Source organism: Aspergillus lentulus, assembly GCF_001445615.1.
Source record: "Aspergillus lentulus DNA, contig: Alt09, strain: IFM 54703, whole genome shotgun sequence".
NCBI lineage: Eukaryota > Fungi > Ascomycota > Eurotiomycetes > Eurotiales > Aspergillaceae > Aspergillus > Aspergillus lentulus.
The window spans coordinates 1,612,615-1,629,206 of NW_028322117.1; the positions used below are offsets into that span (position 1 = coordinate 1,612,615).

The following is a 16,592-nucleotide window of genomic DNA, read 5'->3' on the forward strand; positions in this document are numbered from 1 at the left end:
AAAGAGGGCTCCTGACGACTGTGCGTACAACATTTTTTCACAATCTATTATACTAAATCAGCTCTCTCTACAGAAATGATAGCTGTTAGTCTATTAAACATACCACATCATAGATCTCCATAGGCAAGGATGCTATCCCACTCATTTTCTGTTCTGCGGCTATGCCTTTCTTGAGTGAGGTGCGATGAGACGGTTCACTGTAGTTGTATGAGCGGAGGAGGAGGATAAAAGAGGATGAGGTCCTAGGTAGTGATGCTTCGTCAAATCAGCATTATGTCAGAATCTTCGACTAAGTTTTCACGGCCCAGTGTTTCTAGAATCTGAGGATGATTCTGGTATTACCAGGTTTGGACCATTTAAGAAGCCCTAGAATGTATGGTTATCGGCGGTTAGTTGACAGATCATCCTCTGTGTGTGTGTGTGTGTGTGTGTGTGTGTGTGTGTGTGTGTGTGTGTGTGTGTGTGTGTGTGTGTGTAGTTAGTTGTGTATGTCATTATTTTAACAGCTGTAGGCTGTGATTAATCACTGCCTACCCATTCCCTAGTGGGACAAAGGCCGCCAGGGGGTAAGCCCTGGGTGTCAAGAAATAGTTATAAGAAGTGTCTCTTTGGCATATTTACGTAGCCGCCGTGGTCCAAAGGAGGGTCAGCGTACTGAAATTCTTCCTAAACGAAAACCAGATATACCAGGTCCCTAACTCTGCGGTGTTGCAGTTCCTTGAACTAGCCACTCCCTCAAGTATATAGGGTTTTGATGGTATGGAGGAAAAACGACCCCCCGTAGGAAAAAGGGAAAAACACCGCAGCAAATCCAAGGTTAACCTTAGCGCTGATGGCTTGCCGTTGTCAAGGTCACATGTCCCCCACTGTAGATTTTCCTCCGTAGAGAGAAGCAATCGGGGAGAACATAGCAGAAAACATGACAAGTCCTGTCCTGCTAGTACCAGCTTGCAGCCTGGAAATTAAGGTTGCACTAACAGTACTTTGTACTAACTCACATCATCAGTGTCACATGCAGTCAGCTCAATTATCCCAGCAAACGTCGAAGCACATCATCCCACCCTGCTTGTAGATTCCATCATTCTTCCTCGACTTCCATCGACTCTATCAGAGTAACAAGCAGTCATCAGTGACCTACTCATCTGCAGAATACATCCATGTCCTGCCCCGAGTGCTTCAGCGGCCATGTACACTCTGGCGAACCACAGGGCGAGGTGACCAAACTGCACGGACTCGACGTCTACGTTGCATCGCCAACGCCAGAACCAACGGGTAACTCAGCAAAAGGGATTATCATTATCGTTCCGGATGCGTTCGGCTGGGAGTTTGTCAATAACCGGATACTGGCGGATCATTATGCCCAGAAGGGCAAGTACAGAGTTTATCTACCGGATTTCATGAATGGTGAGAGATTAAAGCATTCAGGATGTAGCTTGGTGTGCCGGTAGAGACGAGAAACAGAATTTGACGTTATGCTCACTTGAATAGGACACTCGGCCCCTGTGTGGGCTATAAACGTCATGGCGAATCTGTTCAAGACAGATACCCTGTATGACTGGCTTGTCAAACCGTAAGTCTCTCTTACCTGACAAACGCATGTCCAGGAAGGTTGAGCAGCCAAACAGCTATTATATCGCTGGGGCGATGTACACCATGGTTCCATTCATGTACTTCAACCGATCCAGCAAATCCTGGCCTATCGTCAAGTCATTCTTTGCCGCTGTCCGCCGGAACGAAGGAGCTCAGCTCCCCATCGGAGCAGCCGGTTTCTGCTGGGGAGGCAAGCACACTGTCAATCTGGCTCACGGGGTTGATGTAGACGGCAAACCGTTGATCAATGCTGGATTCACGGGACATCCTAGCCTCTTGAGCATCCCCGGGGAGATTGAGAAGATAACGATCCCCGTTAGTTTTGCCCTGGGGGATTTGGATGTGATTGTGAAAAAGCCGCAGATTGAGCAGATCAAGAACATTATGGAGAGTAAGGATAAGGTTGGTGAGGTGAAAGTTTACTATGGGGCTAGCCATGGGTTCTGCGTGCGAGCAGACCGTCTTCTGAAAGATGGAGAGCAGCAAGCTACGGAGGCAGAAGATCAGGCTCTGGATTGGTTTAATCGCCACTTCGCTAATGTGCAATAAGTCACGTTATGTTTGAGATAGTGAGCTGTTGGACTATGAGTCAACGCCCTCACTGTCCTCTATCAAAGCTTTCAATTTTCCACCGCGCCGCCTTGCAAGAACCTCGTAAGGGCCCTGTTCCACAATAGACCCCTGTTGAAGGACGACGATATTATCCGCAATTTCCATCATTTCTCTGGCATGCGTAATGATTATCACGGTAAGGCCTGATCGAGCCGACACCAACCTCTGCACTGTCTGCCGAATCACCTTTGCACTCTCTGGATCAAGGCTCGAAGTTGCCTCATCCAGGATCAGCATCTGTGGCCGGCGTACAAGAGCTCGTGCAATCACCAATCGCTGCGCCTGGCCGCCAGACAAGCCCACGCCACCGTCCCCAATGGCAGTCGAATAGCCGTCGGGAAGTGACACGATGAAGTCATCGATGCCCGCGGCTTGAGCTGCAGCACGAACATTGTGTAACTCACGGAGGGGGGACTCGTCTCTCAAGCCGTAACAGATATTGTGATGTATGGTGCCTGGGAATATCGTAGGCTGCTGTGAGACAACCGATATCAGGGAACGAAGGGACGGCGTGTGGAGGCGTCGGATATCCAGACCCCCGATTGAGATGGTCGGCATCTCATGTCTGGACAGGGGTGTTTCGTAGAGAGAGAGAATCAAGGATGCTATGGTCGACTTTCCAGATCCGGAGCCACCTACAATGGCTGTGCAAGAATTTTCAGCTATAGCGAGAGTCACCTTTCGGAGAGCAGGAGCGTCGGGCCGCGATGGATATCGAAAGGTCAGACTTCGTATTTTCACCGGTGTTGCCTTCAGAGGGCGTTTGTCACCCTTATGTTCATGGGATTGCCCAACAGGTAGGTTAGCCAGTCGTAGCAGCTGAGTAGCCATGTCTTGCGAGGCACTGATTTGCGGAACTTGAAAGAAATTAGCAATCGTACAGGCGAGATTGTCTAAGCATGTGTAAGGGATGAGACAAAACTTACTCCATGAAAGCACCGTGCTCGCATATCCGATGCTAAATAACAGCATCGAGAATACGGTCATCACATTTTCAACCGTATATCCGGACGATGCGAGAAGCGCTCCGTAGTAAAATATCAAACCTGCATAGTCTCTTAGAACAGTCAACGGAATGAGAGGGGCGCCTACTCACCACTCACGAAGATTATTGTAGACTCTACAAGGCCGAACAAAATCCCAGTGTAAGCCGCCCTCTTGAGGCACATTTTCATGCATTTTGACGCCGCCTTCAAGTATTTCTTGTGAAAGAACGGCTCGAGCGTCAGGGTCCTCACAGTACGTATTTCCGAGAACGTCTCGACTATTACGTCGGATGCATTCCTGGTAACTTCATTGCACCGCCCCTGCCATAGTCCGCTGGTTCCTTCAAATCCCCTGGTAATGGCATAAATGACGGGACCGCAAGACAGCGCCACCAGGGTGAGCTTCCAGCAGACGACTAGACACCAAATGACGGCGGTCAGGGTAATTGCCACAGCCACTAGGACGTAGCCGCCAAAACGGCCGACCAGGTTCCGCATATCTTCCCCGTTTTGATCAAGACAAGCAGTGATTCTGGAGGGCGAATTGCCTTCTTCATCAAACCACTGCCGAGGCTGGTCCAAGACTCGTCTGAATGCCTCCTTGCGAAGCTGATCAACCCAGGCCTGGCCTGAAGCTTCCAAAAGATAATGCATGAAGTAAGAGGCAGTCCCGTCAATTACAGCGACACCTAGAACAGCCACCGCCCATCTCAAGGAGCTAACTTTTACATCGTAGAACGACTGGAAGAGCTGAGAGAGACAGTAAGAGAAAACAGGTGTTGCAGTAGCATCCACCAGTGCAGCTATGACTCCGAGCAGGAGCAGCAACCGCTGTCTCAGGGTGAGGCTGGGCACTAATGTCCGCACGATCTGGTTTATAGAGAGACGATGCTGCCCTGAAAGTGGAGTGTTCCCTCTCGCGGGCTGAGGCCTCTTGATAGACTGCGAATAATTTGTTGCTTCAGCTTGAGGAACAGGAGCAGCCAGAGAAGCGCGATGTAATCTGAGTCGATTGGCAGAGATGGATGATCTGCGTGACTGGGTCATACTTAGTTCATGCATCGGTATAGCAACTCCGTCAGATATTGAGATCTCCTCTGCTTGGAACGTCGCCTGTGCCTTAACCACGTAACTCAGTCCTGCGGAAAGCTGCATTTCTTGCATTCTGCGGTCGAACAGTTGAGCGTTTTTGAATTGCGAAGGAGTTCTCCTTGACAGAACTGGTGTTTCTTTGTGCTTCGGGAAGCCAAAGTTACTTGTACAGATAGTATTCGGAATGTCGACTATCTGCTGCGTCTCGCCATTGACGTAGGAGACTTCCAGCTTCGGAGGATTTCTCGAAGAGAGTTGCCTTTCGCTGAAAGGAAAATATTTCTCTTTCGCTGGGCTATTTTCTAGCTCATGCCGGTATCCTGACTGCACAACAGAGCCATGCTCGAGGACGTAAACGTAATCCTGGTCCATGATGTGTGACATATCGTGTGTGATAACGATCGTCGTCTTCCCTCTGCGCCATTCCCGTATCGCTTTCATTACTGCTATACGGTTTATGCCATCCAGGGCGCTCGTAGGCTCGTCCATGACGAGGATGGGAGTGTCTCGGAGCCTAGCTCGTGCAATCGCCACTCTCTGTCTTTGACCTCCACTCAAGAAGCTTCCCCCGGGCCCAACGCACGTGTCGAGACCATTTGGCAAGCTGTCAATAGTGTCCCTGAGCATTGCCAAATCAATGCATTCGCGCACGTCTTCCATCGTCACTGTCTCATGTGCTCGACGGCCGAAGGCAATGTTAGTCAAGACGGACTCGTTGAAAAGAACACTCCGTTGCTCGACAAGTGTGACGTTGTTCCTGATCCAATTGAGACTCAGAGCCTGGATCGCGTTGCCATCAATTAGTATTTCGCCTGAGGTGGGCATATACAATCGTGCAAGTAATTGTCCGAGTGTACTCTTTCCAGATCCGCTTTCTCCAATCACGAAAGTCGTCTCACCTGCAGGAAAGAAGAAGCTGACTGAATTTAATATGGGTCTTTCGGGCTGAGAAGAGTAGGTGAAAGAAAGCTAAAAGAAAATAGGACGAAAAGGTTAGAAAATTGGGCAGAAATTGTGCAGAAATTGTCAGTCGGGAAAACTTACATCGCACACTTCGATATCACCGTCACAGTATCGGGGATGTGAAACTCCTTTCAACTCCCCAGTGTGCTTTTTCACTCTTCGGCCGTTCAGAAGATCCTTTAACATTACCGCTGCAACCTTGCCTTTTTCCATCACTATTACTTGCGGCAAGACTAGCTCGATCGACTGAGCCGCTGTCAAGCAGGCCCAGAATGTTCTCAGGACTTCGCCAGCGGTGAGTTTCCCAGATCTCGTTAGAGCAGTACCGTACCAAAACCCTTGAATAAACATGCCGAACATCATGAATCGTATGACTGCTATCTGTAGCGAGTTTAGGTGTGCTTGCTTGAGATATTGACCTGCAGCACTATTTATTTTGAGGGCAAAATCACGAAGCTCGAACGCCTGGCCGTTGAGACATTTGACCGTGTCAATCAAACTCGTAGCGTTATTGGCGACTTTTGAGGCCCGGGTAAGTTCAACCTGCTGGGCTTCGATTCTTGGCTTGATCCGAGAAGAAAGAAAGGCAACGACGCCTGAGAAAACGGGGATCCCGGCTAGCGTAATAAACGCAAGTCTCCACGAAGTATAGAATGCCAATCCCAGCGCAATGATAGTTCTGAAGGTGTATTGCATGATGAGCCCTAGCGGCTGCGAGGTTGCTATCTGCAGTTCGGAAATTTGGCTATGATGGAGGTAAGATAAACGAAGCATAAAACAATTGACATCAGACATAAATGACCTACGCTTGAAGATAAGACAAGAAAGCTTTCGTGCCATCCTTCTGTGTTTCGAACCATTCCTGGTCTCTCCCCAGCAGTTCTTCGAAGACTCTGGTTCGAGCGTTCGAGACTTGTAGCTCCCCAAAAACGATGAAGAGGCTGAAGTACGCTCCATTGAGAACCCAGCTAGCGATACCTAAGCCTGAAAGCGCGATGCTGTGTCTCGTCACCTTCCGGAGTAGGTCGTCGCCACTAATATCACTACCGCCGAACGATGTGAACGAGTTGAAAATGTCTCCCAGAAGGATGGCGAATATAGGCGTAACAGAGCTAGCAAGGAGAGCAAGCACCGTCGCGAGACACAGAGTGGGCGTATGGTTCCTGCTGGTAAAGCCAAACAATGACATCCAACTCCATCTCCAGTGCAATATACGTCTGAAACTGCGGAGTGATATTGAGAAGGCAAACGTCATCTTGTAGAGACTGGTCCGGAATCGTCCTCGACCAAATTTTCAGTGGTGTCAGATGAGATTAAAAGAGTGAGAGAAGACCATTACTGTGAGAATGATACATAAAGTAGCAAAATATTTGAGCAGACAAGAAGGAAAGCTGGAACACTTCGCCGTCTCCATGCTTTCAATGTGAAGCATTACGGGGACCCTTTTCATTCTTCTTTGCATTCTTTGCTGCGATACCAGATGCGGTAATATTGAGGCAGGCGTTTCAGCTCAAAGAAACAAAGGAAGTTGAAGGCTCGCCGTTAACATTGTTCTTCGCTTGCGAGAGACAAAGGGTCACGTGTCACCCGGTGCGCAACACAAATCAGATTATGCATCCAGAAATCTATGTACATAAGTGACATCCCATAAATTGCGGTCAAAGGTTATATCGAGTAAATGTATGCATTTCCCTACAGTATTGCGTTGTTATGCGAACGGCATACGGATTCATCGCTTTCTTGATAGCCGCCTGGGAGAGCCACAGCCACCCGAAGCGAAGTTGAGTAGGTTATCGCTCTAACATGACTCAAAAAAGATAGCCGAGCCAAGTAGAAGCGACTTTTCCCGAGGCCTTTCAGACTGCTCAATAAAAGTAATATCTCGAGAAGGTGAACTTGAGCGGCCGATAACGATCAAGGACGTACTGTCTGAGGAGCTCTTCTGACGCTACGTCGCTTGCAAGGCAATCTCGAGTACATTGACACTTCGTGGCGCCGCCAACTCTTTCCGATTGGCAGTCCTACAAGGACCAGAGAACAAAGGAATCCAAGTCGGTCTTACGAGCTGGCCTTTTTCTCTTCCGAATGAGCCCTCTCATAGATCCAGTCATTCAGACCGGCCCGGTTTCTGGACTCGTCAGAATTTATGCGCGTACAATATGAATGGGGCGCAGTGACTTACCGGGCAATCTCGATGGCGTAGAATTGCATACGCATTGCTTCAGTGACGGTTAGTAGCTATTCGCACCTTACCAAACGAATTAGCACAGAGTAGCAACTTACCGAAAATGGTCGTGTCTTGATCGTACTCGACACCGGGACTGACTCTGAGTATGGTTCCGAAGTTGTAGTCGCTAATCTTCTTCTCGTACTCGTTGATAAATTTCCGCCACTTTTCCTTGCCCTCCTTGCTCTTCATACTATCCTCGTTAATGGGTGCCGCAGGATCGAAGTCGGGAAATTCCCTCTTGAAGTGCTCGTAGATATCGTCGTCCATCTTTGTTAATCTGAGCTGCGAACCGCGGACCTTCTCGAGAATCGCCCAGTATGTCATCAAGTGTTCAACGGCTACACCCGGAAAGAAGTGAGTATGAATGGGACTTTGAATCAATTTGAAAGGTACCGACCCTTCACCGCGAACTGCTTCTCCATCTGAAGTCATGATTAGCGTCAGTAATCGTCGCATTGCTTAGGTGCACGAGGTCTCAGCATGAACTTACATCCTCCAGGTTCTCCGCCGTCTCCGGGTCAAATGGCTTCGACATTTTGTAGTTATTGTAGCTTCCGGTAATATATTTTCAAGATATAAATACTGTGATGAGAACGGGGTATAGATGAAGGGTCTTAAATCGGCGTTAGATATGTGAAAACTTTAGTCTGGTGATAAGTTTGCCCCGCGATCTTTTTTCTTGGGCGGAGATTTTTGCATGGTGGCCGCGAACCCCACCGGGCTAAGACCGTACGTCATCAGCTATCGCAGAAGATAGTGGATGATAGTAGACGGTTCCTGAAAATCATGCAACAAAACTGTAATGATATGTTTAAACAGATTATAGAAGATAAATGGAGCTTCTGATGCTGCAGTCAAAGTACATCCCTCATTGACAGGAGCAATTGCAAAGCGCGACCTATGTCTGAAGTAAGGAACATACGGTATAATGAATTTTAGATAGATCGAATTAAAGGCTGGTACAGCAGAACCTGAATGAAACTGATAATTCAAAGGTGTTGCATTAATCGCTTTCATCAGAGTCAGGTAACTCTTCGAACCGTCCACTTTCAACAGCCTGTCTGACAGGATTTTCGACATCCAAAACGCCAGTAGCTCTGGCTCTGCAATTAGGATTAGCATATGGTATCAATGATGTAGGAACTTTGTCTTACCTCTCAAAAAGCACGAATAACCTCTCTGCTTCCCTTTCCTTCTCCTCTCTGGACATTGGCGGGCTTGTGTCCTGTTGCTCGGCATCCCATCGTTGGCCGGTGATAGGGTTAATCTCTGGGTCGAAGCCATTTGGATTGGTTGCGAAAGCTTCACTCGCAGATTGCGGTATCTCAATACCACGAGAAGCTAGTAGACCGGCGGCGAATCCGTATCCGATGTTCTTTGTCAGGTTCTCTGCGTCTTTGCCTGAGAGAACGAACATGAGCTCGGAGATCGCGATTTTCAAATTCTGGTATGGCGTGGTTGACAGTCGCAGCAGCTTGGAAGAGAGCGTATCTGATGTGCCAATTGGCTGTTTCCTATCACCGTCTTCCGGCAAGAGGAGCCATTGCATGTATTTACGTGCCCCATCAGGTGCCACTTCGTAGATGGTCACAAGTGAGTGGAGAAGTGGGATGGCCTTTGTTGCGAGGTCCTGGGCGTCATATGCAGATACTGCTTGATCAAGAATGTTGATGAGCTTGTCAACATTGCAATTTTGGTTGAACGTCGGAAAGATGGGACTGCTCTCGAAGTGCTTTCCCTTCTTATTCTCGAGATCGAGAGTTGACAGGCAGTTGAGAAGGTATCCTAATAAGCCGTCTAGAGGCTTAGGCGAAATGTCAATGCGGCTAATGATCTTGAAGATATAAGGAATCGAAGGGGAGAAGGTTGCGGAAAGATCTGGATAGACCTTTGAGACGTTGAATATCAATTTCAACGTGTCAGTAAGTGCCAGCTCGTCTATTTGGGCCAACGGCTTTTTGCCAGACTTGGGAAATTGCTTTGCATGCCGAATTATTTGCTGTAGCTGTCAGTAAAATGCATCAACCAGAATGCCAGTAGACTCACGTAATTGACATTATCACCCAGCGAGTGATTCTTGATAAGCTGCTCGTAGTCCATGGTAGTGTCATATGTACATATGAACAGTATACGGCTGATCACCATCTCATCTTCCGAGTTATCGCACTGGAAATTCCTGTCTCAGCTTGACCGGAAACTTAGTTGGATTGCGGCATACCTTGAGCATCTCAGCTAATTTGTTTCCATATCCTGTGTCCACAAAAATCTGACGCATTTTCTCATCCAGTAGAAGGGCGTTTGCGACACAGCGCAGTGCCGCGCGACGCACATCTGGCGTCTCTCCCTCAACTCCGTACCTACCCAGTATTTTCATACCCTTGTGAGAGTTAGAACGTATGCATTGTAGACAGTGTTATGAGCCGCCCTTACCCACTCTGAGTAGATGGGCCCTGCATTGCTTGGGTTTGTGCCATATTCTCTTAGACGAAGGAGTTTCTCAGCCTTTTCTGCGCCAGGAAGTCCGCTAAGTCAGAATGACCAGTCTAATGGCTAGCTTTGTACGACTTACGGGCAGATGTGAGAGATCTGTCATTGAGATCGTTCTCAAGAGTTCTCAAAAGCTCTGTTACCTCTTTCGATTTGTCTGTATTGATCAGCGGGTTTATTCGGGTACCTTTTCACTAATGAGATTATCGAGACATACCTGCCATCATGTTCATCTTGACTCTATACCGACGACTGGTGGGTCTTTATCAATCGAGCTGAGCTCTGTACGCCCTGCGAGGAAACCCCCTGCAAGCCTGATCTCGTACGAGTGACCCAACAGGATAACGACGGCGAACGACAATCCCAGTTCACAAGAGATCACAGACTCAAGAGTATCAGGTCTACTGTTCAAAGAAAATCAAGTGAGATAAATATCTTAGGCCAACTAAGGGAGTCAAAGAAATGGGGTAAAGAGATGCGGCTAGTTGAAACAATGAAATAAATAGTAGTATGGTGGATAACCGCAACCCCACACATAGTAGTCTACCGTACGGAGTGGTAAGTCGAATCTAAGAGGTACTTAGCCACAAAAATCTTCTTTTATTCGGTACAGGCATAATGGCAAAGTCTCGAGAAGGCAGGTAGCCATCTTAAATTCTCCAAGACCTGCTGCGTATAATCTCCACCTAACTACCCTCACATCACCATCTAGTAAGGCTTGAAGGGTTAGTTGCCTTAGTGCCTTAGGCACTACATCTGCAGCCACCACTTTACGCGTGCCTCAGCCACACGTCGCGATCGCAGATTTGGAGCGCGTCTTTTCAACTTTAACACCCAGGCTTGGCGCGGCCCTAGGAGCGATCTACTACTCAAAACAGGTCGCAAAGGGCATCAAGGCTCTGGGGACTGCTGCTGAAAATCTTTCGCAGGCATTCGCATGTTTAGCTTGGCCTGAGTCTTGTAAGCTTGACCATATCGCCATGCTTCTTGTTCTCTTGCCGTCCCTGTCCTCATTTCCTTGATCGTTCGATCTGCCTGAAATATGGTGGAGGTTGTCGGCCCTCTGTCTGCTCGTCCGCCCACGCCACCTAGGACAGGTTCTCGTATACTGTCTGAGAAAGATCGAACAGAAGATTCTCCTATCGTCGTACAGACTCCCATCGATTCTCCTTTCGCCGCGGACAGTTCCGCCGGTGCTCCGTCTACTCGACAATCCAAGCGGGTGAACTTCTCGCCATGGACCAAGTACATCAAACCTCCGTCCTTTACAAATTCTGCTCTCAGATTGAAGTCAGAACTCAAGGAGCTGCCCCCTTCGAATGAATGCAAACCGACAAAGTCGATTCTGAAAACGACAAATGCGCATCCTGCGATCGACACAACCGACGCGGCACCGTGCACTCCCGAATCCTTCGCCATGCTGCTCGAGTCGATCACACAACAATTGGCTGGGGAGTCGATAAGTTCTAGACTGGATGCATATATGCAGTTCTTTGGGGCCCTCAGGGCTTACGAAGGGCTTCCCAGCGAGCAAGAAATCGGGCAGAAACTTGGGCTCATTACCCAGTTCATCCAACGGGATCTTAGCACAGACCTTGGAGATGGTGTGCCTCTAGGCACGAATCTTGTCATTCAAGCTCTCAAGTTAGCCGCTGCGCTCTCATGGAACATCGAGATAGCTGCGCAACTCTCAGACGAATTCAAGGTCTTCCTTGTGGAGCACTCCATCAATGCCCTTGAAAGCGCGAAAGCGCCCAAATCGGTCTTGACACATTATATGTCCATACTGTCTACACAAAACTTCCATTCAAAAATCATGACAAACGCGCGGATCATCCGCCTACTTACCGTACTCGAAGACATTACCAGCCGTGTGAATGGAAATGCAATAGTCTTTCAGCGTCTAAGCATTTATCAGCGCCTTCTTACTCAGTCCAAGTCGATTTTCGTTTCCCAGTCAGGCCTCTGGGTAGAGCATTTGTTATCCGGTCTCCTTCACCACGTCAAAGATACAAGGATTAAAGCCATCTCTTTGGGCTTTCAAACTTCGATGATTTGCGGTCCGAATCCCAATTTGTCGAAAAGTATACGTGACCTATTCGATCGTCCTCTGGACAATGGCAGAAAATTAGTATCGGAAATACGCGAGCGGATGTCAAGGATGATGGCAAACGTCGAAAGTGGCGTACATGTGCCCCAGGTTTGGAGCATCATAGTCTTGCTTTTGAGAAGCAAAAGGCTCACTATCGACCAATGGGAGCATTTCAAAGAATGGGTCCTTGTGCTGCAGAGGTGCTTCAACTGCAGTGAATCATCTATCAAAGCTCAGGCTATTCTTGGCTGGAACCGATTTGTCTACGTCGTCAGCCCCAGCGACACGACGAGCAGGTCAATGCTGAGAATGCTAAGCAAACCCATCATGTCCCAGTTCGAGCGGAAGAAGCAAGAACGGCATGGATCACAGCCCGGACAATTAGCTTTGTGCAGCTACCACAACCTATTATACTATGCATTTCGCCCGTCTGCAACGTTCCAACACCTCGATATTGTCTGGGAAGAGTACGTTGCTGGCCCCTCGAACATATTTGCCTCATTTCCTCAGTTGAACGATCGATTCTGTCACGCTCTTTCCAACCTACTTTGGAGCCCACAAGCCAAGATATGGACCGAGAACAAAGTCAACGAGAGCACGAAACTCGAACCTGAGGAGCTACCTTCCATCGACTGCAGATGGGTGAGGTCAAGAATTACAATTATCTTGAATGTCTTCGAAACCATCTTCAGAACTTCCCTTTGGGCTGATGATTTGGACAAATCGAATATCGCTGCTGCCTGGGTCAGCCTGTCTCAGGCTCTGTCCTATGCCTCAAGTAAAGAGATCACGCCATCCCCAGAATCCATGCAAGCTGTTGCCAGCGTGCTTGGTCTTCTCCAACGGCTTTGGAATGCCGGTCCTTCCTCGCTAAACGCTCTTGGTGACGACTCGATGGATGTTTTCTTTGGCCGTTTTCGGTTCCTGTCCACTACCATGATCTTTTCTCTGGGAGGCATCCCATTTACTGAGAAACTTCTCCTGAAGACAGCCAATGAGACTTTCCAGGCTGCTAATACGCCAACGCATCATCCTTTGCGGGCAAACACTAACTTGGACAGCCCCATCCTACATCTTCTGCGATTCATAAGTGACGTGACTGGGGTCCCTGAACCTACACCCTCTTACTTGCGTCTGGTTGATGGTACGCTTGAGGCTGCTTGCAAAGGTAGAACATCCCGAGGCTCCCGTCTGGAGCTCCTTCAGCAATGTGCGCGGCTGTATCCGAATGATGCCGATTTTGACTTTGGCGTCCAAAACTTTGCTCAAATCGTGTGGAATTCAACTGCGCAGCTGGCTGCGGAGTCTCTAAGGTCGTTCCCGCTTGAATCTGCGCGCGAACGAGATGGGTCCGTGATTCGTGATTATGAAAATGTTGTCAAGATCCTCTCTACAGGGCTCAGGTTTTCCACTGTTTTCCCGGCATGGAATCAGCTTCTTGATGCCTTAGTTCGTGTCATGAGAACTGAGAAAGGGGACAGGGCCATTGCATCGATGACTTTGGAACCTTTAGCTGAATGCATGATGACAATTGACGCTCGGAACACATATCTTCCACTGTCGTCACTCTTCACCCAGTCACTATCCATCCCATACTGCCATCAGAGCGATTTGGGCACGAAGGAAGGCGAGGCCATTACAAGCGATTCCAAAGAAGACGTATTCTTTCCACATCGATTGGTACAGTTGGTGGATCGCACACTCCAAGAATCTTACTCAGCATTCGATCCATCAAAGACCAGCGGTGTCGCGGATTTTATAGAGTCTTTGACATCCTTTTTAGGCTCCGGTATCTTGGCTTTTCGACGGAAATTACTTGAAAAATTCCAAGGATCCCTTGCGCTTTGGCTCAGAGATGAGGCACGCAAACTCAATATCGAGAGTGGCGTTGAAAGCAGGATTCTTACAGCTGTACGTGTACTAAGCAAGGGAGCTTTTTTAGATGCATACTAACTTGGGTTTAGTGCCGTGCTCTGTCGTCAGCTGTCATCAATATTTTGCAAAGTTCTTCCCCCCATGACGCCTCGTGTCTTCATAGATTCGAACTCATTATCGGTGCGGGGCTCGAATCCTCTCATACATCAATTGGGAAAAGATTCTTAGAATTCTGGAATTCTACATTTGCATCGCAGGAGACCCTGGAATATCCTGAAGTCATCTCTCGTGCCCTGGCGAAACTGCTCCGGCTCCAATCTGTGCATCGAGCTAGTAATACTCAGGTGTGCACTCCAGCAGTCTGTCTGAAATGTTCTATGAACTAACGTTTTCAGGGCGGCGTACGCACCAATTCCGTCTCACCAGAGGGTTCACGTGGAACGGTAGATATGTCAATCAAGTCTCGCATTTCGTATATCCTAGATGACACATTCGAACATTCTCGTTCCCCCAGTTTCCATTCGTCGCCTGTCACGAACGAAGGAGAGGTTACGGCCTTGCCGTTGAGTCGAAATCCCGATGTCGTCAGACGGCAGCCCGCGCAGCCCGCACAGCCCTTCAAGGACAGACATGTCGGATCTACTGTCGGGATTGAGGCGGACCCTTTCACAACAGGCAGTAAAGGCTCTAGCAAGCCCAACGACGTGTTCTCTATAATAGACAGCATTCGTTCGTCTTCGCCTCCTATGCAAACTCCGAGAGAACTGGGATTCATGACCCCGCCGCACGCGCGTCCACTAAGCAACCCAGACATGAGTACACATTCTCCTCGGACGCCTACGTTCCCAGCAGTTGCAGCCGAGAACGAGGATGGCTTCTTCGGCTCTTCCCCTACCCCTGGCACCAGAGGCAGAACGCAGGTGGTCGGCTCAACCATTCCCTCATCGCTAGCGACAGAGGTGATGGATTCTCGTATGGATATCGATCCCCCGTCCTCGCCTCCAGGTATACGGTCTCTCAGTCCGAACTCACGCAACAAACCAGCCCCTTCAGATCTCCCTCAAATGCCTTCAGACGCAGAGAAAGAGAATATCCGTGCAGTTTCGACTCAAGAGAAGACGACGGTCAATAATGTCACATCCGAGTATACTGGTCTCGGGAAAGGGAAGCACGGTGAGCCTGGTCAATCGGAAAAGCCTCTCAAGCGCCGTCTTCGGTCTTCTACGGGCAAACAGCAGATCGCGGATGCGTCTACCCTTTTAGAACCTGCACCACCTATAGCACGTCAGGAAACGGAGTCTGTACCAGAACCCATTGACAATGCCAATGCGGGGTTCTCAGAAAACGTCCACATCCCCGAGTCTGTGCCCAAGATAGACCAAGATATCATGGAAGGCAATGTGAATCAAGAGGAAAATCTCATAAATATGAACTGCATTGCAGACTCATTCAGCGATGATATGGAGACTCAGGTAGCCTCTCAACTGGAACAAGACTTGGAGTCTGCAGGGAATATGAACGAGGAGCCAAAAAGCGAAGCACCGTCAGAACCTCCTAAACAACAAACGACAAGAAAAAGGAAACGGGACACTAAAGAAGCTGACGCAGCTGAAACACCTTCTACTCGAGAGCGGCGTCGATCTTCGAGGCTGTCATCGACGAAGACACCATCTGCCGTCGAAGACCAAGAATCCATGAGCACTCGTGCCACGAGATCCATGACCACTGCATCATCGCAGAACCTCAAGTCTTCGCCCGCTGAGTCTGTTGCAAAGAGACGCAAGCGTCAGTCCAAGGGTGAGAGGGATATTTCAGCCGCCGTCATTTCGGAAGCCTTGGAACCGGCAAAGGAGCAAAACACATCGCAAGAACATATTGCATCAAGTCACGACCCAGTTGATGTCTCGGGGACCACCGAGGTTTCATCTCAAAAGCGGAGATCTTCCCGTCTAGGGGGTCATGCACCACCGGCCATCGCGGAAGAAAGTCCGTCTCGGAGGCAGTCACCACGTACTGCGCGCTCCCGGAAACAGGCCAAGCACAAAGAGCTTCTCTTGGAAAGCTCTTCTCTCAGAAAGGTAGAGACCAGTGCAACTGATTCTGTGACGGAGACACCTGCAGCAGAAATTTCTGGTCCTAATCTGACGCAAACCCGGGAGTTGACCCAGGAGACATCTGTTCAGGGCAGCAATCTTCCAGAAATGATTACACCTGACACGTCAGTACAGCCAAGCACTGGCGGCTCCGGTGATACCGAGATGGTTGAAGCAGACTCGGCGGCCGAGCCAGAACCGATCGACGCTCACGCTCAAGTCGACGCTGCTCAGACAGACGCTGATGTTAACGATCATGCTCCCGACAAAATCATGATTTCCCATTCCATCCAGACAGGTACCTTGGTCGGCCAAGAAGCCGTAATATTCTCTTTACGAAGGGTACTTGATGATGTCAAATCAACCACCCTGAATCTATCTGCCCTGAAAGAGATCGACGATCTCCTCTTCGATATTCGGGTGGAAATGCACGAAGCACTGAGAAGACATGCAGGGTGATTCTTATTTGCATAGCGCTGGCGTTTCATTTTTGCCTTTTTGTATCTACCATCCTCCTTTCTTTTCCTGTTTTGGCAATAGTCGTCTTGGGAAAGCCGCTACTACAACGTTTC

General features: G+C 48.9%; 4 protein-coding genes across 4 annotated transcripts; 2 read left to right on the forward strand and 2 right to left on the reverse strand.

Annotated features, from left to right (window-relative positions):
• Positions 1-1,157: 1,157 nt before the first annotated feature.
• On the forward strand, positions 1,158-2,139 carry ALT_5357 (dienelactone hydrolase family protein; the record flags this gene model as incomplete). The annotated part of the gene is made up of 3 exons (XM_033555193.2): positions 1,158-1,404; positions 1,489-1,570; positions 1,626-2,139. 3 exons carry the CDS (start codon positions 1,158-1,160, stop codon positions 2,137-2,139), a joined length of 843 nt encoding a protein of 280 aa, XP_033411084.2.
• Positions 2,140-2,172: 33 nt separating this feature from the next.
• On the reverse strand, positions 2,173-8,008 carry ALT_5358 (alpha-factor-transporting ATPase; the record flags this gene model as incomplete). Its single annotated transcript, XM_033555191.2, has 10 exons — positions 2,173-3,059; positions 3,129-3,248; positions 3,299-5,060; positions 5,325-5,988; positions 6,050-6,406; positions 7,306-7,371; positions 7,426-7,462; positions 7,527-7,811; positions 7,871-7,895; positions 7,964-8,008. 10 exons carry the CDS (start codon positions 8,006-8,008, stop codon positions 2,173-2,175), a joined length of 4,248 nt encoding a protein of 1,415 aa, XP_033411082.2.
• Positions 8,009-8,476: 468 nt separating this feature from the next.
• On the reverse strand, positions 8,477-10,193 carry ALT_5359 (synembryn; the record flags this gene model as incomplete). Its single annotated transcript, XM_033555190.1, has 7 exons — positions 8,477-8,576; positions 8,628-9,472; positions 9,520-9,639; positions 9,692-9,850; positions 9,904-9,980; positions 10,043-10,117; positions 10,178-10,193. The coding sequence occupies 7 exons, from the start codon at positions 10,191-10,193 to the stop codon at positions 8,477-8,479; spliced, it is 1,392 nt and encodes a 463-aa protein (XP_033411081.1).
• An 809-nt stretch (positions 10,194-11,002) lies between these two features.
• On the forward strand, positions 11,003-16,479 carry ALT_5360 (uncharacterized protein; the record flags this gene model as incomplete). Its single annotated transcript, XM_033555189.2, has 3 exons — positions 11,003-13,963; positions 14,017-14,271; positions 14,323-16,479. 3 exons carry the CDS (start codon positions 11,003-11,005, stop codon positions 16,477-16,479), a joined length of 5,373 nt encoding a protein of 1,790 aa, XP_033411080.2.
• Positions 16,480-16,592: the final 113 nt, after the last annotated feature.